General features: G+C 48.7%; 7 protein-coding genes and 1 non-coding gene across 8 annotated transcripts; 7 read left to right on the forward strand and 1 right to left on the reverse strand.

The window, feature by feature from the left end:
* Positions 1 to 762: 762 nt before the first annotated feature.
* Positions 763 to 3,518, forward strand: B0J16DRAFT_396520 (uncharacterized protein). Its single transcript, XM_046132278.1, has one exon. It carries the CDS (start codon positions 788 to 790, stop codon positions 3,254 to 3,256), a length of 2,469 nt encoding a protein of 822 aa, XP_045984214.1. The 5' UTR covers positions 763 to 787; the 3' UTR covers positions 3,257 to 3,518.
* A 1,868-nt stretch (positions 3,519 to 5,386) lies between these two features.
* Positions 5,387 to 7,417, forward strand: B0J16DRAFT_336839 (cAMP phosphodiesterases class-II-domain-containing protein). The gene has a single exon (XM_046127285.1). It carries the CDS (start codon positions 5,818 to 5,820, stop codon positions 7,162 to 7,164), a length of 1,347 nt encoding a protein of 448 aa, XP_045984215.1. The 5' UTR covers positions 5,387 to 5,817; the 3' UTR covers positions 7,165 to 7,417.
* Positions 7,418 to 7,483: 66 nt separating this feature from the next.
* On the reverse strand, positions 7,484 to 8,347 carry B0J16DRAFT_317970 (uncharacterized protein; the record flags this gene model as incomplete). Its single annotated transcript, XM_046125408.1, has 1 exon — positions 7,484 to 8,347. One exon carries the CDS (start codon positions 8,345 to 8,347, stop codon positions 7,484 to 7,486), a length of 864 nt encoding a protein of 287 aa, XP_045984216.1.
* A 1,011-nt stretch (positions 8,348 to 9,358) lies between these two features.
* Positions 9,359 to 12,458, forward strand: B0J16DRAFT_336841 (uncharacterized protein). The gene has a single exon (XM_046127286.1). It carries the CDS (start codon positions 9,448 to 9,450, stop codon positions 12,292 to 12,294), a length of 2,847 nt encoding a protein of 948 aa, XP_045984217.1. The 5' UTR covers positions 9,359 to 9,447; the 3' UTR covers positions 12,295 to 12,458.
* A 424-nt stretch (positions 12,459 to 12,882) lies between these two features.
* Positions 12,883 to 12,972, forward strand: B0J16DRAFT_t99. Its single transcript has one exon. It is a non-coding gene; the product is annotated as a tRNA-Arg (tRNA).
* Positions 12,973 to 13,489: 517 nt separating this feature from the next.
* On the forward strand, positions 13,490 to 15,462 carry B0J16DRAFT_90474 (Tricarboxylate/iron carrier). Its single transcript, XM_046134666.1, has 3 exons — positions 13,490 to 13,967; positions 14,042 to 14,175; positions 14,239 to 15,462. The coding sequence occupies exons 1-3, from the start codon at positions 13,864 to 13,866 to the stop codon at positions 15,060 to 15,062; spliced, it is 1,062 nt and encodes a 353-aa protein (XP_045984218.1). The 5' UTR covers positions 13,490 to 13,863; the 3' UTR covers positions 15,063 to 15,462.
* Positions 15,463 to 19,795: 4,333 nt separating this feature from the next.
* Positions 19,796 to 22,513, forward strand: B0J16DRAFT_90491 (kinase-like domain-containing protein). Its single transcript, XM_046134667.1, has 6 exons — positions 19,796 to 20,909; positions 20,971 to 21,052; positions 21,103 to 21,450; positions 21,501 to 21,963; positions 22,012 to 22,099; positions 22,151 to 22,513. Exons 1-6 carry the CDS (start codon positions 20,001 to 20,003, stop codon positions 22,367 to 22,369), a joined length of 2,109 nt encoding a protein of 702 aa, XP_045984219.1. The 5' UTR covers positions 19,796 to 20,000; the 3' UTR covers positions 22,370 to 22,513.
* Positions 22,514 to 22,991: 478 nt separating this feature from the next.
* On the forward strand, positions 22,992 to 25,145 carry B0J16DRAFT_90674 (uncharacterized protein). Its single transcript, XM_046134668.1, has one exon. It carries the CDS (start codon positions 23,263 to 23,265, stop codon positions 25,045 to 25,047), a length of 1,785 nt encoding a protein of 594 aa, XP_045984220.1. The 5' UTR covers positions 22,992 to 23,262; the 3' UTR covers positions 25,048 to 25,145.
* The last annotated feature ends 242 nt before the right edge of the window (positions 25,146 to 25,387 follow it).

The following is a 25,387-nucleotide window of genomic DNA, read 5'->3' on the forward strand; positions in this document are numbered from 1 at the left end:
GGGTCGACTACCCTTTAGTTCAGGTCGGTGCAGAATGACTTACAGATGGATTGATGCTATGCGTCATCCAGACTAGCTCTCTTCATGAGGAGCAACAGCCTCTTCATTTGCTTCATTGACCTGATTCTACTCACCAAAATAGGTTACAACTCTTCTTATGCGCAAGTCACATGGTATGTCTACTACTTTTCTTTTACTCTTTGAACATGTTCCTATTTCTATGATGAGACACACATAACACAGACCTGTTCTGAAACCTTGTGTAGAAAACATATGCATTTTTATCTGATCAAACCTCTTTCTTGCAATTAATCCTTTGGCGTTGCCTCGTCTTTCATGACTTTGGTACTAACATGGCGCCAGGTGCTTAAAACAACGTGTGTGTTCCCAAAAATGGAACTCGGCTTCGATGCTTCGACTTGGTCGAGGTTATGTCCTTTCTTGTTCGGTGCCACCAGACAAAGACAGTCGAGCACACCAACTACGTTCGGGGAAATTGCGTCCTTGTCCCAGGTACTCATCATCGTGGCTTTCAGATCATGTTCTAGCACGGCTTTCTTCTTAACAAAGCCGTGTACCAAGGACAATGATTCTCTATATTTGTTCAGTTGAGATTTGTTCATTTTAATAATAATATAAAGTTGACGTTACTCGTCTCATTCCATTCGATTCATTCCATCATACAAACAGAACAATCCAATCCTCCCAGTTACAACCCTAGCTTCACCACTCCAAAGCTACTCTTGACTTACCATCGAAACACCAATCTGTCTTGATTCGACGCACAATGGACGGTTCTGGTAACCTAGGTCCTCCTGTGAACAACTTTGCAGATTTACAAGTACAAGGTAGCGAGAACACGAACTCATACATCATGGCGTCTGTTCATAGCAACTCGGCAGATCAGCTGGATAACTTTGGCAACATCGATGTTGCAGACTTCCAGCTTGACAACTTTCAGCCTGACGATTTTATTGACTACGGGGAATGTTTTGCTGATTATGAACAACCTGTGGATGAGCTACCTGTGGACCCTCAATTGCCATATTCGAACTACCCCTACGACTCATCTCAGCCCGACTTCGTAGAGGAACAACCTCGACAAGCCCGACGTTCCCTTGAGCAACCGCAGCAACAACCTCAGAAGAGCCCCCTTAGCGCGATGTGTGAATTCGTGCAGCCTCAACAGTCAGCTCAACCTGATCCCGATTTTTCTGCAGTACCTAGACTGTCTCCTGCTCAGTTACATCAACCTGTACAATATCAACAGCAAGTTCAAGCTTATCCCCGTTTGTCTGCAGCATCTCCTCAGGTTCCTGCTCAGTCGTATCAACCTGCGCAATATCAACAGCCAGTTCAAACTCGACGCGGTTTTTCTGCGGTACCTAGACTGTCTCCTGCTCAGTTACATCAACCTGTGCAATATCAACAACCAGTTAAAACCCAATACGGGTTTTCTGCACCACCTAATCAGGATAATGAATTCTACCATCCTAACCCAGTCCCTTACGGCGATGCGTTTGACCCTAACTCATACCAGCCTCAGTGCAACTACTCAGAGGAAGGTATCAAGGGAAACCATGCTTACGAGGGACCTTACATGGACTCATTCAATGTAAACCAAACGGTTCGGCAACCCGCTTATAACATGGGCTATCAACCTCTAGCTAACATTCCTCTTCAGTCTTCCGCTTCTCCATGCGTGTACTGTGGCTACACGGCTCATATGGGACCATGCCTCTCTGCACCTCTTCCGGGCTTCCCTATTCCGATGTTCCGAGGCCACGCCTTACCACAGCTTCAGCAGCAGCCGCAACAGCAGCGTCCCAAGCGCAAATTCACTTACGAGGACGATGATGAGATCGACGACGATGATGGCGAGCCCCCGGCGAAGACTGCGAAGACCACCAAGACTATCAGTCGCCGCACAACTCGTGCCTCCAAGGGTAAGAGGACTACCAAGAATGCAGGCAAAAAGGTTTATCCTTACCTTCCCTGGGGACAGGTTGCTCCTTGGGTTACTAAGGGTGGTTTTCAACTCGAGTATCTGCCAGCTGGACAGCTTGAAGAACACATCTTGTTTGGTGCCGAGGATCTGCGCGCCTACTTGAAGGAATGTCCTCGAACGGTCACGATCTGGCTGCAAAACAGCCCTTCTAAATGCAAGGGTCGACAAGAAGACGCTGACATGAAGTGCCGCTACGCTGGTTGCCCTACCAAATACGGAACCATTCTTCACGGCTGGCATCGTGTTGCATTTGACGAGTTTCCTGAGCAAACCTCTGACGGCAGCAAGGATCCTTTCAAGATGGCTGGTGTCATGCATCTTTGGTGCTTTGAACAGTGCATCGATCCTCACCAATGCTTCGAAGAGGACCAGCTGTTGCCTGATCATCGCGATCTCCCTCACGAGGCGACCAACCGAGCCGCCATCAATCGCGACGATTACAAGGGTGTCGTCCCTGTCATCAAGAAATGGGGCAAGAAGCGTCAAGAGGTTGGAGTCGCTCCTGTCCCTTATCCATTGCATGAAGATACTCTCTCATGGACGCTGTGTAACTACCATATCCAGCACCAGACCAACGCCCGTGAGAGCTGCCGCAAGAAGCGCAACGCATTGAGGCCTGATGATGAAAGAAAGACGATCGAGATCATCATGGGCGACCTTTCCAAGTATGTCGCGCGAGACAAGCTTAGCAAGATGCGCACTAAGCGACGACACGAGCAAGCAAAGGGTCTCGATGTTGTCACTCCTCCACCCACGGCCCAGCGACGAGAGCCATCTAGAGTGCAACGCGAGCCTTTACGTGAGATCACTTCTCCTGTCCAACGAGTAGCCCCACCTGCCGAAGTCAGTATCCAAGACCCCTTGGAGAACCTCCACAAGCAGCCGGACAAGGCCATCCGTGCCCACACATCTAAGAGCAGAGTCCCTTCTCAGGCTGAAGAAACCATCTTCGTCCGTGACGACGCTGATCAGAACGTTTCCGCTGGCCAGGACGTTTTCTCTCCTTCAAGCCTGTTCGGTTCTCCCACCGCTGGCGCTCCGGAGCCTGAGCTTCCTAGCCCTGGTGCGCAGGATCGCAGACGCAAACGAAACTCCGGTTCTTCCTCCCCTGGTGTCCCTAAGCAGCCGCGAGTTCAGATGGTGATGCCTACCTCCGGAGCTGGGCGAAGTCCCCGAGCGTCTGCAGCTGATGGTCAGCCCTCACCTCTGCGCCGAAGCAGCCGGGTGATCGAGAAGAGAACTCCCTAAAGGTAGCAGTAGTAGGCTCCTAGGGTATAGCAGGAGAAAAGACTGGATATGAAGAAGAGAACAACGAAGAATGAGGAAGAGAAGGATCATAGGTATGGATCTCTGCGGGTCGGAGACCTACCTGGGCAAAAGTTTCTTACAAATGGTTTTGTTTGGAGTTTTAAGACTTGTAGAATGTTTTGTTTTGTTTCATCATTTGATACCCCGGATATAAGCAGCATAGCGATGAGCGCATTAGAATTCGTTTTTAGCATACGCATATGTTTTAGTTTGGAGTTTGGAGTTTCTGTTTAGCTTGGATCTCCTTAGAGTTAGAATTGTACTTGAATTGCCTCAATGAACTGTCTCAATTATCCTTCCAATTGTGAACATGTCTCTCATCTTGACACTTGCCTTATTCATACATAACCTTCTTTCCTTTGAAACTGTCAAAGTAGCCACATCGTGAGAGAGTTGAAGTCGAGACAGCTTCTCCAACTCGTAGTATTGCCAAACCGAAGTCGGTTTCAACATGAGATTGTTTCTAAAAATGCTACGCTTGTTAGGTATCTTTGTCTACGTTTCAAGCCTCTTGGTTCCTCGTACGAGGACGATACGTATCACCCACCGTCAGGGGTCCTTTCTTTCAAGCCACCACCTACAAATGCTACCTACTTTATAAGTGACAAGCGCACGGCTCAACTCAAGATCCAGTCCCCGATCTGAAAGAAACATCACAGACCATCTTTGACACGATCTTCCTTATCATGGGACAAGCATTGTTTCGTCCAAGCTTGAAAGAAACCCACTCAGTGAAAGGCTATCAACGCCCGGCCAAGCTCTCTCTCTCCTCCAAGCTCTTGACTTTTTGCATGCAGCTAGGGCCAGGTTAAGGTAGCTAACAGCCCACCCGTTCTGATCTAACGTTAGTAAAGTGACGTTTGGTGGGGGAACCTTTTTTGGAATGAGGGGGTTACGGAAACGCCGATGCAGGCTTACAGCTCTTAAGGCCGCTAAACAAGGTTGGCCTTGCAGCTGAGCCGGCAGCTGTTGCTTCACAACTCGGAGGCATGTAGCTGCTGGTGATTCCTCTTTTGGGCTGAGGGGCAAGACATGACAGGTGAGATATTGGAGTGATACGTTATGATATGACAAGGGGGATGAGCCGAAGCTGCATCGGTATCGGCAAGTGCGAGGCCAGGTGCAGAACATAAAGAAGCTGCCAATTCAGGGTCTTTGAGTCTTTGATCTTGGGTCTTTTGTTCTACATCCTCGAGTCTCTTTGTTATATACAACATAAATACCTTTGTTATCTCATACTCGCCAAGGGATCGGAGCAAGGGTCAACGTGGTCAAGTACACTATCGATTGTTCGGCGAGAGCGAAGCGTATCACATATATCAATCAACGGTTGCACGGCATTTGCAGGTTTAGTTCTAGTAGTACAGGACACGACGATAGAACTGCAGAACAGACAATCACGTGTACTTTTACCGTTTATTCCTCTTTTCTCTTTTTTTTTTTTTTCGGATTCTCGGTTTTCCCTCTATCTGTCCTTCCTTAGGTTCCATCCCATCGTACCTACTCTGTACATTCCCGTACGTTCCAAAGGTTGCAACCCTTATCGGGCTCTCCAGTCCCTCGGAGAAATATCCAAGAGCTGCAGTTGGCTGTTCAACTACAGTAGACTCAACTACTGTACACACTTTCTTTTGTAGGTAATTCTTAACCTTTTTTTACCTTGACCAATCTCATTCCGGAGTTGCTAACAAATCCGCCAGTGACGGAGACGGCTTGTGATAGCGAGCAAAACGGAGAAAGATCAGGTCCCCAGTTTTTAGCTTTTCTGCTTGAACCTTTCAGGCGGTACCTTACAGGCCTCTTTAGTGGGTCAACCGCCCGGGATCACTCCAGCTGCAGGGCCTCCCAGCTCTACAGTAGCTCTAGCTCTAGCTCGGGCTTAGCTCCACATCCACAATCAAGTTAGATCCAATCCATCCCAACCGTCACATCCCATCGACCATCGAGGGTCTAGTCTAGTCCTCCCAGGCTTTGATCGAGTCTGTCAACGTCAACAGTCTTTTGATCTTTGACTCTCTCATCTTCTCTTATTCCCTACTACTGATAAATAATGGTGGCAGACACGAAACCTGCTCTGCAGGTGATTGTATTGGTACGTCCCTCCAAAACATTAGTACCTTATCCTCTCCCTCCCTCGTTTGTTTACACTGCATGTGATACAAATTCATTCATCATTGGCCATGTCATGATATGAGAAACGGCTCGGATACAGATCCGAAAGAAGAGGAACGCGTCGCATCATGTGGCGTTTATCCTGCCGTGTATACGCATACGTTCTCATACTTTATCATGGCCGGACTCCTCCCAGCCATGGGCCACTCAATTCTCGTATAGCCACATCATGATTGAGCTCTCACTAATCTCATCACTAGGGTTCTGGAGGTGGTCCTCAAGAATCAAATACAACGGCCTTCTTGGTCCGCTCTGTTGGTGCGAAATGGCATCGTGGCTCAATTATCGCTGTTGATGCTGGCGTTCATCTTTCAGCTATTACACGTATTATGGAAGAATCGATACCGTCACCACCACCGCCTCCTCCATTCACACTCACCACAGGCCCTTTTGCAGGCCTTGAGCTTCCATACTCTTCAGCCTCTGCTAATGCTGCTTTCGTTACCCGACATCTTGTTGACACATATCTCATCACACACCCTCATCTCGATCACATTTCAGGCTTTGTTGTCAACACAGCTGGTTTTCCTGGAACAAGGCCCAAGAAACTGGCTGCTTTGCCTGGTACAATTCAAGCTTTCAAGAAACACATCTTCAACAACGTTATATGGCCTAACCTCAGTGATGAGAACAATGGAGCAGGTCTAGTGACTTACATGAGACTGGTTGAAGGAGGAAGTCCTTCACTCGGCGACGGCGAGACTAGAGGTTATATCGAAGTCGCTGATGGACTCCTCGTTAAAACATGGAGCGTGAGTCACGGTCATTGTCTCGAGAGGCACGATCATAGGGGATCTACATCAAGTGCTAGTACTCGCTTCGGTAGCCACGATGCATCCATGCCCATGTCTATGGCTCAAGGCCCACCTGCACGTTCAAATTCCTACTATCCAGGAGCCATGCACCGAGGCTCAGTCCTACTCTCACAAGGTTTTGGTTCTATTTCCATGGGTGCTCCGCCCGAACAGGAGCGCATGTGCGTCGTCGATTCGAGCGCATACTTCATCCAGGATCCCATAACCAACCGCGAAGTCCTGATTTTCGGAGACGTTGAGCCCGACAGCTTATCACTAAGTCCAAGGAACTCGCAGATCTGGCAAGAAGCGGCACCAAAGATTGCGTCAGGAAACCTCAAGGCTATTTTCATTGAGTGCAGCCATGATGACTCAGAAATCAATGACCGCCTATATGGCCACCTGAAGCCCCAATTCGTCATAGAGGAACTACGTGCGCTTGCCAGCCAAGTTGAACACTTTCGCACTTTGCGCTATAACGAATCTAAAAAGCGCAAGCGTATGGGCAGCAACGCTGATGAGGCTCCTCGACGGAATCCCTCGCTTGCCAACTTCACATCTGAAGACCCTGTGTCTCCCAAGACACTCAAGGCTTCAACACCAGACTATATGCCCCCAGGCCCTGATACGCCTCCGACACCACACCTCGCTACGCCAACAGCAGAGTTGACACTCAACCAGTCTGACTCGATCACATCTGTACCTGTGGCGAGAAAACCCCTTGAAGGCCTTCAGGTCGTCATCATCCATGTCAAAGATCATTTGACCGACGGTCCTGATAGGGGCGAGGTGATACTGGAGCAACTACACGATTACGAGAGCGAGGTACAATTAGGATGCGAATTTGTCATTTCTAAGCCTGGAAAAAGCTTCTATCTTTGAGCATTTCAGCTACCGGCGTTGGGGTTTATGTTTGTTTCTGTATTCGATTATATAGGCTTTCTTTCCTATATACTGGGAGATATCCATGGCTGTGATTAAGCTTGCGCTATATCGCTTGTGGTTTTCTTATATACGATTTAGTTACGAGGTTTTGGTTTACGATGAAACTGAGGGGATGTACTGGGATGTGCTAAGCTGATATCAAATCTGGGAGGCTGCATTGCATGAGACGTTTCTGTTTGGAAGACCAAATTGTGCTTCCTTATTCTATCTGTATTTTGGGTCTAGGTCATAATGAATATACACGCCCCCATCTAGCTTATTTATTCTGCTTCTTTTGGATCTCCTCAAGTCCTGCTTCACCACCAACATCCTTTTTGAACTCCGTTCTAGGCAGCTCAAACGCTTCAGTAACTCTTGCATAAGTGATTCCTCCCAGTCTGCTGACCGGCTTCAGAACACCAGGGTCAACCAAGTTCTTCTCCTCGTTCAATGCATCCTCGCGAACCCAGAATCGTGTGCCCTCGAAAACAGCCATGGTGCCCGACTTGTTGCCTGGTCGTGCCTTGCTGTCGAATTCCTTGAGCATGTCGAGCTTGCACTCGATGCTGACGATAGCCTCGCGGACACGAGCACACTTGACAGTCTCACAGTCGTATGAGGGTGTTAGACCTGAGATATCCCACTCAGACACTCCGTAAGGGGCATCCACACTGCATGAGTTTGCGGCTTCGATAAAGTGCTCAGAGATGATGTTGATGACGCACTCGCCCGAGTCAGAGACGTTGCGCAGCGAGTCCTTGGCAGCAGCAAGACTGGATGAGAAGCCAACGACAAACATGGGAGGATCGTGGTTCATCATGTTGAAGTAGCTGAAAGGCGCCAAGTTCTTGTGTGTTCCGTCAGGAGCCTGACTGCTCACAAAGGCGATGGGACGGGGCACGATGGATGAGATCATAAGCTTATAGTTGAAGCCCGCAGGACGACCCTCCTCATGAGGATCTATAGCGATATGCTTCTTGCCAGCATCATCCTTTGCAAGCCTGTTTGCGCCTGAGCCAAAAGCCCAGTCCGCATCCACGGTCTTGGTGTAGCGAAACTCAGAAGAGGTATCGAGTTCAGGACGAGAAGCCTCAACGCCCTTGAAGTCCGGGTGAGGATTGCGCTTGATAATGTCTCCCATTGTGAAGCGAGAAGTGGTGAAGAGTCTTTTAGATATGAGTGGTTTCAAAAGGCGGTTCATGGGAATGTGTAGGTGGTTTAAAACTATGGGGTTCCATTAAGTTATCGAGGGGCTCCCCCGGGTTTACTATGGTTGATCGGGCTTGCTAAGGCTTGCTAAGACTGTTTGTAATGCGTGATAAAGCATGGATGGTGGATTTGACTTCCCCACAGTGAACTTTTGCGTGACCTCATCGATAGATAGAGAAGAGTCATGTAGCAGCAACGAGTTGTACATCGACCGAGTCATTTTGAGATTATGTTAGCCGAGGTGATTATTGGCCAAGATATATACCAAAGCTCGGTAGTTGTCACCGGCTATAAACGAACTGAATGGCTTTAGAATAGTTGTGTATTTGTGTAAACATCTAACGTCGTTTCTGATATGCGTATTTATTAATCAATTTATTTTTTGATAATAATATTCGTACAGCAATTGAGTCACTGCTACATTACCCCACGTTCTCCAAATCAGGGTCCTTTGTGTTCAAGGATTATTGGTGCCATGTGTATGGACGAGCCTCCATCATTGTTTTTGGAACTTTGTATGTAGACATTGCTGATATCAGAACTTGATACCAGTGGTTATTATTCTTGGCCACTAGTCTAGTGCGACTTCAGGGATAAGCACCCTTCGGTGTGATTCCCGTCAAATACAGATGGCGTTATTGTTTTCATGCTGAATAGGGCTATCATAGCAACGCAGGACTGCAGATCAAGGACATAGCTAATGTTCAAGAATTCAGTATTATTTCAGGACACAATTGCTTGTATGTACAGGCCAACAAGTCGATACAAGTCGTCTGTTCTCTTCAAAGCTTGATATGTTGAGTACATGTATAGGGTAATCAGACCAGCTTACATAACCATCCGTCCAATTAAAGTCATACATGTGACAGCGCGGACTAGCGCAACGCGGAAGCGGGAGTCATTCGCCGCGTCGCAGAAAAAAAAAAGACACTATCAAAGGCAAGAAATACTAAGGTAGCCATGATATAGGCCATTGATGCAGCTTTTTGTATTGCCTTCTTTTTCTTACAACGCCCTATATAAATCTTACCCATGCAGACATGGGGCCGTCGACGCCTCTTGCATTTATCTACTTCTGCTAGTCGGCTATCATCACCATCTCTTCACTCTCGCTGCCCCTCCCCCTCACCTTTACCTTCAACCTCACCTGGACTTTTTGTTAATAGGCGGTCTTCTTCCCTTACCAGCCGCTTATTTTCACCAGGGACACCAAGGAGGTCCTTATTCCCACGAAGTGATTTCGCTACAGCTCTAGTACCCATTAACGACGGCTACACACACGCAATGTCGACCTCGATAGAAATTGCGTCGGCCCCGACCGTCGACACTCCAGGCACTTGCCTCCTTGTCCACACTGACAAGCGCACATACATCTTCGGGCGCCCCGAAGAAGGTACCCAGAGAGCCTTCCAGAGCAGCAGGACTCGAATGGGAGGAACGGAACAAATCTTCCTCAGTGGCGCTGTCTCGTGGCAGCAGGTTGGAGGTCTCTTTGGTTATATTCTCACAGTTGGCGGCGTGGTGGACGCGAGCGCGCAACTGGAAGCGCTCGAGAACGAGAGGAGGAAGGCGAGGGGTAAACCTCTCAAGGAATCTCGTGCTGGAATCATTCATATTCATGCTGGCGAGAACTTAAATCACACTCTGGCTGCCTGTCGTCCCGTCATTACACGGCAGCCCGTTTACGTCAAGACGCACGAACACAGAGAGGATCCCCGGCTACAAACTATCGAAAGTCTGGAGCCTGACTGGAAAGATGATTCACTTCGTGTGTGGAAGATCCCAGTTCAACGAGAGCGCTCCAGCAGCCCCAAGAAGCGTCGTCGCTCAAGCCCCATCGTTGGGGATATTACTGACTCTCCGAAGTCACAATTTAAGGAGGCATCAACTCTCTCAGATCCTGAATACGCCCGTGCCATGGTTGAGGGTCTCATGTTCAATGGCACGTTGCGTGGAAATGGCATAATCGTTCCTGTGAAGTTAGGAGAGGTCTCCTTGGACGATACAGTTTTTAAAAAACGTGGAAGAACCGGCTTTGAGATGTACAGTGGCCCCAGGCCCGGCAACTCAGAACTTTCCCCTGAGCAAGAAAATGAGAGCCTATGGAAGTTTCCCTCCAAGATGCCGGAACAAAAAACTCCACTTCCCAATCTAACAATGGTATCACTGCCTCCTACGAGATACAGCCAAAGTTCCATGTCCTACCTGGTCAAATGCCTTCCTCGCCGAGGAAAATTCGACGCAGCAAAAGCCAAGAAGCTCGGGGTACCTGTGGCCCAATACAAAACGTTGATTGCAGGTTCCTCTATACAAATAGGGGGTGGTGTCACCGTGACCCCTGAGATGATCATTGGCGAGGATTGGCCAGGTCAGGGATTCATCGTTGCTGACATTGACTCGCGCGATCTCATCGACGCTTTCATGGAGAGACCGGAATGGACGAACCCCGAGTTGATGTCCGATGTGGTTGCTGTATACTGGATCCTGGGTCCTGGGCTGTCGGATGATGTCAGAATCCAAAACTTTGTCGATCAATACTCCGAGATGAAGCACTTTTTCTGCGCCAAAGACACATGTCCCAACATGATCTCCCTTGCTGGGCCCGCTCAGTTGCAGACCAAGCTACGCATGGTAGATCCCGCCAGATTCAGTTTACTCAAGTTTGACAACAATGTACAGGGAAAATTGCCTTCTGGATCGCAAGTCGAATCTGGCCGTGCTGGAAACAAGATCAGCCTTATGCCCCGTCTTAAATTCGACGACGGAGCAGTTGTACCCTTCCCTAACCTCTTGGAAACAGCCATGTCCGTCGGTAAAGAGGTTCTGGAGCTGGCGCAGACGGCCTACGCAGAGACTTCTGATCCCGAGTTCCTCAGGAAGGCAGAAGAAGAAGCGAAGGGTATTCCCAACCCAGACGCCGAGATCATTCCTCTTGGTACCGGCTCTTCAATGCCGGGCAAGTACCGTAATGTCTCAGCGACGCTGATTCGTGTCCCCGGCATTGGTAACTACCTTCTCGATGTTGGCGAGGGCACTTTGGGTCAAATTCTACGTCTCTACGGAGAGGAAGAAACAGGAAACATCCTACGAGATTTGAAGTGCATCGTGATTAGCCATCTACACGCCGATCACCACCTGGGTACCCCCTCTCTAATTAAAGCTTGGTATCAACATACTATCGACGACAGCAACGCCAAGTTAGCTATTTCTTGTATCTCAAGATACAGGGATCTTCTGGGGGAGGTCTCTCAGGTCGATGATTTTGGCTTCCACCGGCTACACTTCCCCCATTACAGAGATGGAGTACACGAAAGCAAGAACTTTGGCCGTTGTGAAATCAAAGACGAGAGCTTCGGCCTCAAGGCCATTACACGTGTTGCCGTTACGCACTGCTGGCTTTCCGTTGCCACAGAGCTTGAGCTTACATCTGGCTTACGCATTGCATACTCAGGAGACTGCCGTCCTTCACACGATTTTGCCCGTATATGTAAGGGCGTACATCTCCTCGTCCACGAGTGCACTTTTGATGACGATATGCAATCTCACGCTAAGAAAAAGAGTCACTCCACCATGGGTGAGGCTCTGGACGTTGCGCACAATATGGAGGCCAAGAACACGCTGCTGACGCATTTCTCGCAACGATATGTCAAGTCTGAGTCGTTGAAGGAGGGGGAGGAACGAAAGGTTCCTAATGTTTTGATGGCGTTTGACCACATGAATGTCAAGCTGGGCGATTTCAAGCAGGCGGCTGCTTTCCAACCTGCTATTGCATTGCTCTTGGCGTCTTCGGACGAGAAAGATGGTAAAGAGGTCAAAGTTAAAGACGTGAAACAGGTTAAAGAGGCCCAAGAGGTTAAAGAAGTGAAGGAAGCTGCATAAAATGGTAGACTCGCTTGTAAGAGTAACCGATGAAAGACCATGTATAACTACAACTGGATGATTACAACTCTCCCTGACAAAGGTGAAGATCTTTGTTCAGAGTCTGTATTGAGTACCCCACTATAACTGCTGTATTATCATAATCGAACGTGAGAAGGTTAATCGTATTCGATGGAACTCGTCATTCCACCTACAAATACCTGCCTGAGGTTCTCGAAGCCAGAGTAGTATGTATTCGAAGCTTAAGTTTCTCAGCATGTCCGAGTTTGCTGGGAAAGGCAGTAGTCGCAACAAGACGAACACTCATAGAATTATCCGGCAAGTTGTGAATACAAATGAATACACATGTCAGTTTGTTGAGACTGCTCGAGGACGGCTGTCCTGATTCACCACAACTACAAGAGCATCACAACATCACACTCACAGTTATAACCATACATCATAGTTCTACTTCAGATAATAGAGACATAATCGACTATTCAAATAAATGGGAACAAGAAGTCAGAGCTCAAACTCAACGGTTTGAGCCGTCGGTCAAACGAACTTGAACTCCAACTCCACCACAAAACTTTATCAAACAAAGATTCCGGCCGCGTGGCCTAATGGTTAAGGCGCTAGATTTCGGCTCACCGATTTCCAATTCTCTAGAGATTCCAGGTTCGACTCCTGGCGTGGTCGAATGTCCATATCTTTTGCCATTAAGGCATCGTATCCTTTTTGCTGTATGTGTTGATGCGTTGATCTGTTCCACTGACGAACTCTTGGTACGTGAACTGCCGCCAATCGCGGCTCTTGTATATGTTATGATGCCAGGTGGGTAACAGAAAAGTTATCCTCTAAAACTTAGGGTGCCAAAGAAAAGCAGTCTAAGTGCTAGTCTAAACTAGCATAAAACGACTGAGTTATTTCTTCTCGTATGCTCATGACGACAAATTCTTCTGACACCAATGATGGATGTTGAGTTTAGCGCTTGGATATCTTCGGCCTCTGATATCATTCTGCTCAGGAACAGGGACCGGCCCGGTATAGTGAGCCCTAAGCTTAATTGTGTTGTTTGGTAGTTTATTCTAATGCCATCTCATAGTGAGCATCTCTCTTATGATGTGAACCAAATGCTTATATCAAAGATGCCGTGACTGACTGCACTATCGGAATCACTCCCGAGTATGCTTTTACTTGAACCCCACGATCCGCGTCCGTAAGCCGGGCCGGGGGTCTACATGTACGTAAAGTGATCCAGCTGCCGACTCCGAAAGCGGGCCTCTTGTGCGGCTACGTTAGCTTATCGTCGCGTTTATTCAGAACCTCCCCCTCCACGGATTTTTTTCTGTCCCACGTACTGGTCATTCGGGCACTTCTAGTCCACAAGAGCCCCCTCTAGCGGTCAATTAGTGACCTTTGTTTAATTTACTCCAGGGCAGGGCAGCTCGCTTCTTCTTTATCTTCCTGGTCCTCGTCTCCCATCTCCGTCTCACGTCCGGTTGTCCTCTTGCTCGCGAGCATCTCCCCTCCGACATCTCGACCCCGATAAAGACTCCGTTGAGATCTATACGATAAGATACGCAGAACATGTCGGCCTCGCTCCCTGGCGCGCGGGAGCTCCCCGCTTCCCAGTATGACCTTGGAACGTATATGGGACGAGTGCGCCATACTATGGGCATCACAGATCCCTCGTAAGTCCAATTGCTGAGCTTCTGTTCCAATACTCAAAGTATCGTAAAGCTGACAATGCTGGCGCAATCTTCAGAACCCTCTTCGCGGGCAAGACCGGACTCGAGACGGCCAAGCAGTTGGTAACCGATTACAAGACCGGCAAGATCGAGCACATGTCGCCAGCATTGTGGCATGCGAAGAAAGTGGTCGACTCGACACTGCACCCTGGTATATATGACCCTGTCAAACATGTGCGATTGTAACACCAGCTGACGAGACACCGTACAACAGATACCGGCGAATCCGTCTTCTTCCCCTTCCGAATGTCCTGCTATGTCTTCACCAACCTTGTCGTTACCGCCGGTATGCTCCAGCCCGGCATGGGAACGGCTGGTATTGTGGGCTGGCAAGTCTTCAACCAGTCTCTCAACGTCGCATTCAACACCGCCAACAGCAACAAGTCTTCTCCCATGTCGAACTCTGTCCTGGTCAAGTCTTACCTCTCCGCTGTCGGAGCCTCTTGCTCCGTTGCTCTTGGTCTCAACGCTATTGTTCCTCGACTCAACGTGACCCCTTCCACTCGCAACATCCTTGGTAGACTCATTCCCTTCGCCGCTGTCGCCACAGCTGCCGGTCTCAACACTTATCTCATGCGCCGCGACGAGATTGTCAAGGGTATCGATGTTCGACCTGTTCTTTCCGAGGAAGATAAGCAGAAGCTCGTCGCTGAGGGCAAGTCGGAACGAGATATTCCCTCGCTGGGCAAGTCTCAAGTTGCTGCTAAGCGTGCTGTATACCAAACCGCCGCTAGTCGAGTCTTCACTGCATCTCCCATCATGGTCCTCCCCCCCATGGCCCTCTACTATATCGAGAGCAAGCAGGCCTGGTATAAGAACCTTATGGAGAAGGAGTGGGTGCGCGCACGACCAGCACTGGTCAAGGGTATCCCTCTCGGCATTAACTTGACTTTGATCGCCGTTACCTCCTTCGCTGTTCTTCCTTTCGCTTTGGCTGTTTTCCCCCAGTATCAGGAGGTCAGTGCCGAATCACTTGAGCCTGAGTTCCATGGAAAGGGAGGTAAGGATGGCAAGATTGTTTTCAACCGAGGCCTGTAAAGAATATGCGTCTTCAGACATCTAAGCCGAGCTTTGCTTGACAATCGCGAAAGCGACAGTATATATTGGTCTGACAATAACGGGAAGCCGATCGCTTTGCCCACTATTCAGACTGGACTCTTTTTGGCAAAGCCAAAGACACCCTCGAACCCTCAGAAAGAGGAACGGGAGTAGAAGAAACTCCCTCGTTGGTTTTGGGAGTATCGAAAGATAACGGAACGGTCCCAAGGACGGCGTTTACAGGATAGACAAAAGCTCTCTGTAACCGTGAGAGCGTATCAGAGCTGAATGGTATACCAGAGCGTAGAGGAGAAAAGGTGGTTTTCAACCATAGTTGGCTCGATTAATCCATAGAGCTCGACTTTCTAGTATTATCAGCAGTTATAAAAATGGACTTAAAACACTCGCGGCGTTGAATATTGTGCTCAATCGATTCAGACCTTTAGCATGTTGGTGACCAGACCAGCTCTCGAGAGACTAATACGCCACGATAAGCATGCCAGTCTAAACATTTGACTGAGAAGTTCTTTATCAAACTCAACATCGATCGGAAACTGGTCTCAACAAAGTTATTCTCATGCGTACGACTACCTGGGTAGCGAGTAACAACAACAATTTCCTATCAAAACGCGCGCAAGAACCACCGACACCACATTCGAGAGCTTACAGAAGGGTATAAGAGACAATGTGATGATATCGGAACCGACATTATCACCAAGCAGTAGCCGAGGGCTCAATTCTTGTGCCATTTGCAGAAGAGCAGACAAGTAGTCAGAAATATCGCCACCGATCGACAGGGCTAACCTGGGCTAGATGCTAAGCCGACGCGTTCGCGCCGGTTGAAGGAATGAGACCAGGCAAATGACAGGACCGCATGCTGGGACAAGTGAAAGGAGGATGGGAAATGTCCAGAATCTTCTTTTACTGATCGCTGTGTTCCGCAAGGACAAGCAATGACAAGTGAGGTTATTGTTACTACACAAGCATTTGTGTACTCCTCATGAAATGACGGGATCTGACCCGGTCGAAGGAAACTCCTAGACGTCACGTTTGGTGACGATTCTGGAGTGGGGCACATATTGACTTGTCAATCGTCTTGGATTGCGTAGAAGGAGCCACTGCTGAGACTGTTAAGCCAACCTGAAGCTAAACAGGAAACGCCGAGCTCAAAAAGGCCTGTGAGTTGTTGTACTGTAGATACTGTACAAACTCAGGAGTGGACGAAGACTTCTTGTAGTGCCAATTTCGGATTTGCTTGAAGGATGCCGTTAACTTTCAAGCATGTAGCGTATCGGCTCGGCATAGTGAAACTATGAATAGCACGGCATGACAGCTATAAACGATAGGTCTTGCGATTCAAATGTCCGGGCAGACAAATCGTTAAGTGCACGGGAGAAGCACCGACTCCAGGGACAACTGAGCGCCAACAAATGAAAATGAGAGTCAGGGCAGCCAATGAGGAATCGTGAACTAACGGACCCCAATCATCTGGCCGTGGCGCGAAGAATTACCAGCAACATCCCCCACTGGCTGTCCCTGATTCTGCTTTTCACTGTCTTGTTGTCTTCGGCTGCAGACCATATGTTGGGACTGACAATACTATGCATTAAACATCCGATGGTAGACTCTTTTGGGGGTGAATAGGAAGAAGACTTGCCATATGTTTAGAGACCCATCTGAAGCCCCAGTCCAACAACAAGCCTGGGGCTCAGCGACCAACGTTGAAGGGACCTGGGGTTAACATCTGTTAGTCGGATGTAGGGATCCATCACCGGGTGGGACTGGACATGTGCCGCAAGGCAGTGGTCAAATGTACGTGCATGCACATGAGTGAATATCACAACGACCAAGCTTCATGTCTCTCTCCACTCGTAACGACTGTAAAGTCATCCATGGCCTTTTTGCAATCGAGGGCTATTTTCACAGACAATTGAAATCACCCCGAGTAATCACAAGTCTGACTTGGTGTTGCATCAATTGTTCTTAAAACACAGCTAGTGCATTTTGTCGTCTGGCTGTAGGGTAATGCTGTGACGAATAATGTCGGAGAACGTGAAAACACTGGCCTCTCATCAGCGAAGCCACAGTCATCAAGGTCTAGAAGACTGCCACTGGCCATCGATGGCCGTGCTGAAATGGTGCAGAGAAGCTCTGGAACCTCGACGGCCGCAGGCCCCGGATGATTCGAAGGTCGTACCGTACGCCCAGTAAATGTGGGGGTTCTTCATTGTCTGGGGTCTGCTATGAAAGAGACAGCGGATTGTAAAGAAAGAAGCTGAACAGCGGGATAAATCGTCTCTTGCTCTCGTACACATCAAAATACTGTTATTAGCCTCCTCTTTCCAAATGCTTGTTCGGTATGGATGAGCGTGACCGAAGACAAGCAGACAATACAGTACTGTACAAAGTAATTCAAGATGCAACGTGAAAGACACGGCGCGGTTTGGCCAAGAGGCCCACTACCGGCGTCACCCTGCCCTGGGGCGAAATGTGGTAGATACAGTGCCTAACTAGACTCGTCCAGACGATAAAGGTTGAACTCTCTTTCCAGTCGTAACGAGGTACCAACGGGCGAGCCGAAGCATATTTGCAATGCGTTCCTGACTTAACTGTAGAGGTAAATGCCCGCTCTGTTACCAGCGCCATGAAAAAAAATCTCAAATGTGTACAAAGAAGCAGAGGCGGTTGTTCACGCTCTAATTCGATTGACAAGGCACATGTTTCGTGGTGTGTGGATTTGTGTTTCTGTACGGTCGTGTTCAGCTCAGGTGCGATACGGTACCAATGAATATGGCGTTCCTGCCCGTGAATGGGCCTCATGACGTAGATCTAGCATCGCTCTCATTGTAAACTTTCTGCTCGCAGTTTGGTATTCTATCAGCTCGCTGAAATCACACAGAGAACCAAATGTCGACTCGATAGAAAGCATGAAATTTAAGATATGGGACGAATCGAATAAGAGAACGAACAAAAGCAAGGTGCTGGTGATGGTCAAGGCACATTGTGTTTTTCTTTTTTTCACCTTCTTGGTTGGGGCAGGGCAGTTCTAAAGTAAGAGGAGAAGGAGCAAGCGGAAGGTACCCCTATCATGAAACCTCCGATGTACCATGGCGTGCAAAGCTGAGCTAAAACAAACAGTTGACCTGAGGAGGGTACCTGTGGGTCAGCGTCGCTATTGTACCTGCGGCATCAATCGCGAAACGGGCCCTCCTCCTTTCAGGTCATCCTCTCCCAGGCAGGTACCATCATGACACGATAAGAGCCTCGCAAATTGGCAGAAACAGGGCAGAAAATGAATAAAAATAGTCTTTTGAGGAGACCTAAATTGCTAACAACTCGGGTTATCTTGCAATATTAACTGACTCATCGAGATAAAACCCCTTCCCGAGGTACAGAAGAAAGTAAAATTTAGTATTCAAGATGGATTTAATGGGCGCTTTCTGCTGTCAACCTTTCGTTTATGGGTCTCCTGTAGAGTCACGTCACACGTTGGTCCCTGCCCTTTCTCACATTAGATTGTTTGAATGAATTCAAGAGTAAGACAGCCTAGGACCATGTAGCGATATTAGAACCCAGAAGCCTTGCAATGGGAGTGTTGATTCCAATAAAGGATATCCCTACATAATCGAATTAAACTTGGCAACATTCAATATACCTTTGAAGGTATCTTTTGCATAGTTTCGGAGCTGCATTTTTCTGCAATCATGCCTGCTGTCCTGCAGGTAATTCTTTACAGTGAAAGTTAGAGGTGTTGGCCTTTTAAAGGCCCGCCATTAACCACGCTGAATGGGCCTATTTTGCCTTGCCTCACCCGGCCATTTCCCCCAAAACGACCCTCCATGGACCCTGGTTTTCTTGATGCTCTTGGGCTCTTTAAGTACTAATGTACCCTTAATAGAGTAAGTACCCTCCTTCCCAGCTTATGCCGGATCGTGACGCCGCCACTCCAAACAAAGTACCTCTGTAAATTCCACGGGAATTCCACGTCGTCTTGACCCCAAAATCGTAACCCGAAAGGAGAGGAGACTGGACACAACACAACACCAACCTGAGTGACAAATGACAAATCCACACCCCAGATGGAGACTGTTGAAGATGACGCCGAATATACTTGCTATCGTTAGACGTCACCGCCATGTAAAATGTACTCGGAAGCGAATCTTTATCTGAATCAACGTCACCCTAAATGGATCCCTCTAGTCTGTCCCAGCACTCCCCCGGCCACCCAGTAACTTTTGGCCAACGCCTTTTTCCAAGACAAATGGATGCTCGTGACGCCTTCAACCGAGCTTGGGGCAGATTTGTGAACAGAAATCACTCCACTCAACCGTTGCTCATTTTCCTTCTTGTTATTGCCCTTGCCTCTTTATTTATCCCCACACTCAATACAGACATCCGAGAGAGAGAGAAAAAGCAAGATTCGATTGAGTGGGAGGCCGACGCAGCCCTGAATTTCCACAAAACCAACGCCGTAGGGCCCGCCCATAGTGCCATTCTAGGTGCTAAACTCACTGAACCATCCCCCTAAATACACTCTGAGACCGCTGAGCTTTTCTCACTGGGTGGTCATCACGCCCAGCCCATCTATCCACTCTCTGAACTGCCCTCTCATTCTCCCGGCTGCACCTCCACCTCCCGTCACCACCATAACCATCGTACACCAAACCAAAACCACTAACCTGGAAGGGACGCCCCCGGGTCCCCTTCCCCGTTCTATCTCTCGCCTCTCTTCGCTCATCACTCTCCTCCTCTTCCACGACGCACTCGTTCGTGTGCTTGAAGCAAACCTTTATATACAAATCGACTCGACGATTTGTATGGTCTCCTGCACCGACCGATACTGCTACGGCACGTTCGCATATACCTCATTTTCGTTTTTCGTGATCGCTACCTATATCTTCTGTTTTTGAGCCCTGGGTGGCTTTCGGCTCCCCCATCATGTCAACACCTACCACGGCCACGGCCACGCTTCCACACTACCACCATCCTCACCATTATCCGCAATCATACGCACACTCGCACTCGCATCATCAGACATACCAGCCAAACCACAGCGCCAACTACCGTCCCGCTGCTTCGAATCAGAATATTCTACCTCCTCCGGTTTCTTCAGCTGTCTCGCCCTCTCACAGTGCCATTCTGCCTCCTCCGTACCAACTCTCACCTTTGGCGTACTCATCCTCGGGATCGAATGGTATCGGCCTGACACATTCGTCGACTTCTCGCTCTGCACATCACGTCCAGGAACCTAGCCCGCGACTCGACGCGGGTTATTCGACTGGCACTATGGCAGAACCTGCCTCTGCTTCCAACGCGGAGCCCTCTAGGAAGCGTCGTCGCTCTCGCGAACCCGATTGGAATACTTTTTACAAAAATGGTCTCCCTAAGGAAATCATCGTAATTGATGACACGCCCGAACCTGAAGCAAATACTAGCCGGAAGATTACGAATGGTACTGTTACCGCGCCCAACGATAATACGAACCGTCAAGCGGCCAAGAAGAGGAGACGAGACGAAGAAACTGGCACTGTCCAGGCTTCGGGCTACCACATCAAATACCTTGGATCAAAAAACAACACCCCGGCGCAGATTTCAACGCCTGCTGGCTCGTCCAATTCGAGTAGTGACCGCACCAATTCTGCTCTTAACACTACTGCCCCGACTTCACTCTCGTCCAACGGCCAGTACGAGGATGCGGCTCCTCTCAAGCGAAAGCGTACCCGTCAGCAGGTGGCTAATGAAGCCAAGCGTCGCGATGTAGATGGTTTTGGAGATCAATTCACCTACAAGCCTCCACCCTACCCTCCTAAGAAGGCTGGCGAGGTTAATGTTCAGGTTATCCATGACGTGAGTTTTTACTCCGCCTTGATCCAAGAGTTTAGCAATGGTTTACTGACACAGCTTACAGCGACATTATAACAAGAACGTCAAGGTCGACGACGACGATGGCCATTATATTGTCATTCCCGAAGCCGAACTTACAGAAAAGTGTAAGTAACCATCGATTCTGTCTCTGGCTTAATTGCTAATCACTCTATAGACCAAATCGTCCGCCTTCTAGGCCAAGGAACTTTTGGCAAAGTTGTTGAAGCCCGCGACCGCAAACGCAATAAAGCTGTCGCCGTCAAAATCATTCGATCAGTCCAGAAGTACAGAGATGCCTCCAGGATTGAGCTTCGCGTTCTTGAGACTCTGAAACGAAATGACGAGGAGAACCGTAACCGATGCATCCATTTACGAGACTGTTTTGATTACCGCGGCCACATCTGTATCGTCATGGATCTGCTTGACCAGAGCGTCTTCGATTTTCTCAAGGGCAACGGCTTCGTTCCTTTCCCCAACAGCCAAATCCAAAGTTTCGCGCGTCAGCTGTTCACCAGCGTTGCCTGTGAGTATTAAGATGCACAGTCTTGGTGACTCCATACTGACTTCTTACAGTTTTGCACGATCTCAACTTAATCCATACAGATCTCAAGCCTGAGAACATCTTGCTCTGTGACCACGCATACCAGACCTTTACTTATAACCGCAAGATCCCTTCATCTTCTTCGACTATTAACCGCCAGGCTACGCAACGCCGTGTTCTACTCGATACCGAGATCCGATTGATTGATTTCGGTTCTGCCACGTTCCAAGACGAATACCACTCCTCAGTCGTTTCAACACGCCATTATCGAGCCCCAGAGATCATCCTCGGTTTGGGCTGGTCGTTCCCCTGCGATATTTGGAGCATAGGATGCATCCTAGTCGAATTTTTCACCGGTGATGCTCTCTTCCAAACACATGATAATCTTGAACACCTGGCAATGATGGAGGCAGTCGTTGGGTCACGAATCGACAGCCATCTCGTGCAGGCTGTTAACAAGATGTCGACTCGAAACAGCGGTAATGCCGCTTCCAAGTCAGTATCTCTTCAATGCCTCGCTTTTCACAAACTAACGTCTCTCAGATATTTCAAGCGTCTCAAGCTCGATTATCCTACACCAGATACAACTCGTGGCTCTCGTCGTTTTGTCAAGGCCATGAAACATCTTGACGTGAGTAGCCTTTCGACTAGACATTATATGACTCAAGCTAACAGACAACAGCACATCATTCCTGGAAACAACCCTTTCCTCAAGAACTTTGTTGATCTGCTCAAAAAGATCTTTGTATATGACCCTGCTCAGCGTATTACTGCGAAGCAAGCGTTGCAACACCCGTGGCTCAAAGAGATGGCTCAGCCCGATGATGGTACCGAGGCTGCTAAGATCCGCCAGGAGAGGTTACGGATGGAGCAGGCTTCAAGAAATCAATATGTCCGTTGATGACATGCGTCTGATACCCCAATAACGACATATGAGCATGATCACGGAGTTCTGGATTTTCATGGCGTTGCAACGAAGTGATGGGCATCGACGTACGGATAGGATCTACTGTCTGATGCCGCCCCGATTTTGCTATTGTACTCTAGTGCTACAGCCGACGTTTTCTCGTTACCTTTTCTGTTTATACTGGGAGTTGTCATTGGCGGTTGTTTTACGCAACGCTGTGATTGGAAGGAATGTTGCATTTCGATGGAAGGCGTTGATGGGCCTATTTCGGCTCAAGCTATATGCGAACAACTAACTATACTGTTCATCTTGTCCCCTTTGTCAGAACAAATAAAAAATCGCACAAATGTTCCACGAGAACCATGCCCCACTACAATCAACTGCTAACGGACTCATCTATTCATTCAATATCCCGTATTTGCGGCTTGTTTTCGATGTCTGTAAGCTGCTGCTGTACACATGACTTCTACTCTGCCTAATATCACATTGCCATAGGTAAGTGTACAACGCTACAAGGTCTCCTGTTCTCTGCTAACAGCTAGGAGGGTTGACATGAACAACTCGGCCACAAACGGCTGAACATTGCGAGGACGAGCTCTTCAGTCCACAGGACTAGGCTGCATAACTCGACTGTTCACTTCTCGATGGGTGCACAAAACTCACACATGCTGATCAGTCACTCAAATGTGCATGTTCGTGACGGCTTCTTGTGACTGATCGGGTATATAAGGCTTGATAGCAGATGAAAGATGCTTTGACACTAATGCATGTAACCGTTGAAGACAAACTTTCCTTCATTGACAAAAAGCAACAGCAAAAAGTTATATTGTCGAGCGCTTGTTATTTCAACGTTTAAACGATTTTGCCACTTTGTCACAGTATTCATCATGGCACCCAATCCTGCAAACAACAGGCCTCTCAAGGAGGATGACCACTACCCGCTCAGCGACATCTCGGACTATCAACTAGACCAACTTACGGAACTGTTATGGATGGATCAAGGCGTCAACGTAGTTATGCCAGATCAGGGGTGGCTGCAGTCACAACTCGATGGTGTCGCTCGACTCGACAAGTCTAACCGGCGTTCGAAGAACTTCTGGAAGCGTATCTCATCCGGACTAGAGAACTTCAGCCTCGCACCACGACATGTACATGATGGACGACCTACAGCCTGCCTCTGTGATGCCCATCACGACCTCGAACCCAAGCTGATTCGGCGTCTGATGGGACTTATCATAATTGAGTGCACTGAACGTATTCACCGTTATCGTCACTGGCGTCGATACATCGATCTCCCTCCTGCTATACTCGTATGGCTAGATCGTATGGATGCGGTGACTGGACTCTGGATGAGTCGAGATGCTTTTAATGTCACCTTCGGTTACAATCGCGTCTCGCCAAATCAGAACAAGGTCCTGAGCAAGTGCGAGGCTTGTATTATGGCGGCCATCGGAGGTAGACCCCAGGTACTGATCTACCTGCGAGCATCCATGATTGGACGTCGCGATCGCCGTTTCGACGAAGGCCAGAAGCCCCCTAGATTGCTCCGAGTGGTAGAGTCCTGGATCGGACACTTCAAAGTCGATGTTCGTAAGGCCATCGTGACTGGAAGTCACGAAATTCGTCAGCAACTTGACAATCTAGATTCAATCATCGAAACCTTGAATAAAGACCGCCCTGGGTCTGACTTGTCTAGATCAAGCCGCCACCGGAATTCAAAGACGCATGAAGCGGATGAAAGGCCCGCCCATGGTCGTCAGAAGCGAACATCCCGTGAGACAAGTTCTCGAAGCTACAACATGGAAGGTAGCCGCGAAACTAGACCATCACGCGAATACAACGCCGAGACCGAGCAACAGTGGATGGATACAGACGAAGCCTGCCAAGCGTCGATCTATCTGGACTGCCAGATGCAGAAGCGAGGTCTAACAGCAGCAAAACGCCGGGAGATTTTTGAACAGGACATGCACCCTGCCTTTCGTGACTATTCACAAGATGCAGCGGGAATGTTGGTGGACGACCAGCCGCAGAACAATGCTGAGCCAAAGCTTGAAAATGATGCAATCTCTTCTTTCACCAGTTCAAGTGCTATTCCAGCACCACTCAGCCTGACCAAGAAGCTTCAGAAGCCACCTACTCCACCTCGTAGTACTTCTGACAATGACCCTGCAGAATCGGTTTGGGAGCCTGTCTCAGTATTCTCTCCCCCACAGTCTGTAGTTGGAGATGCACCTACTCGCCGTGCCCCTATCGCGCCGAACAGGGAGACTGACAACGAGTCTATCAATACCACGTTTGCTGACAATCGAGCACACCTCGAGTTTTGCCAACAATGGGGCTTGGCACCTGGTTCTGATTTCCGTGAACCACCCCCAGCCTCTGGAGCGTCGCAAACCCAAACACCAACTCGGCAGGATTCGGATGCCCGCTCAGTTGCAGTAGCCTCGAGCATTTACTCTGATCACCCTGGCTTTCGGCGCTCTCAGCAGTATGATACCGCTCCGCCAATTCCACCGAAAAGCCGATTGCGAGAAAGCCGTGCTTCTTCGAGTTACAGTGGACGGAGTAGAGCTGCACATCGACAGTCGCGAGACCAGCGAGGCAACAGCCTTTGGAACAGCTTGCAAGAGAACAGAGACAATATGATTCAGGAGTATAAGGATGAAGAATAGTGGAGGAGTCTTTCTTTGCATATATATGTATCTGTGTGATTCCATTTGCTTTTATATCATGGCCTGTTTAGATGATGGATATACCCGGGAGGATAGGACACGGCAGAGCCCTGCCACAACAATTTCTTATGTCAATCTATACTATGTCTTTTGATTTGTTACTTCTCATATGCATCTGTGATAGTGACCCGTAACATGGACAAGCGTGGAACTTGTCGAAAGATTGAAATGGTCAACTACTCATCTCCTATGCACGTACCCGCGATTCATACAAATCTAACGCATCATTTTGCCATAACCAATACCACGTCCTGAATACTACTGACTACTACCTAATTTA

The sequence above is a fragment of the Fusarium flagelliforme genome, assembly GCF_020744385.1.
Source record: "Fusarium flagelliforme strain FIESC 12 MPI-CAGE-AA-0113 chromosome Unknown B0J16scaffold_3, whole genome shotgun sequence".
Classification (NCBI taxonomy): Eukaryota; Fungi; Ascomycota; class Sordariomycetes; order Hypocreales; family Nectriaceae; genus Fusarium; species Fusarium flagelliforme.

What these genes read in the sequence shown, in the direction of transcription:
- B0J16DRAFT_396520 (XM_046132278.1), top strand. Translation starts at nt 788, where the DNA reads ATGGACGGTTCTGGTAACCTAGGTCCTCCTGTGAACAACTTTGCAGAT.
- B0J16DRAFT_336839 (XM_046127285.1), top strand. Translation starts at nt 5,818, where the DNA reads ATGGAAGAATCGATACCGTCACCACCACCGCCTCCTCCATTCACACTC.
- B0J16DRAFT_336841 (XM_046127286.1), top strand. Translation starts at nt 9,448, where the DNA reads ATGCAGACATGGGGCCGTCGACGCCTCTTGCATTTATCTACTTCTGCT.
- B0J16DRAFT_90474 (XM_046134666.1), top strand. Translation starts at nt 13,864, where the DNA reads ATGTCGGCCTCGCTCCCTGGCGCGCGGGAGCTCCCCGCTTCCCAGTAT. An exon ending in ATGGGCATCACAGATCCCTC is followed by an intron (nt 13,968 to 14,041) that starts GTAAGTCCAATT and finishes CGCAATCTTCAG; the next exon opens with AACCCTCTTCGCGGGCAAGA. An exon ending in CGACTCGACACTGCACCCTG is followed by an intron (nt 14,176 to 14,238) that starts GTATATATGACC and finishes ACCGTACAACAG; the next exon opens with ATACCGGCGAATCCGTCTTC.
- B0J16DRAFT_90491 (XM_046134667.1), top strand. Translation starts at nt 20,001, where the DNA reads ATGTCAACACCTACCACGGCCACGGCCACGCTTCCACACTACCACCAT. An exon ending in AGCCGAACTTACAGAAAAGT is followed by an intron (nt 21,053 to 21,102) that starts GTAAGTAACCAT and finishes ATCACTCTATAG; the next exon opens with ACCAAATCGTCCGCCTTCTA. An exon ending in AGCGGTAATGCCGCTTCCAA is followed by an intron (nt 21,964 to 22,011) that starts GTCAGTATCTCT and finishes AACGTCTCTCAG; the next exon opens with ATATTTCAAGCGTCTCAAGC.
- B0J16DRAFT_90674 (XM_046134668.1), top strand. Translation starts at nt 23,263, where the DNA reads ATGGCACCCAATCCTGCAAACAACAGGCCTCTCAAGGAGGATGACCAC.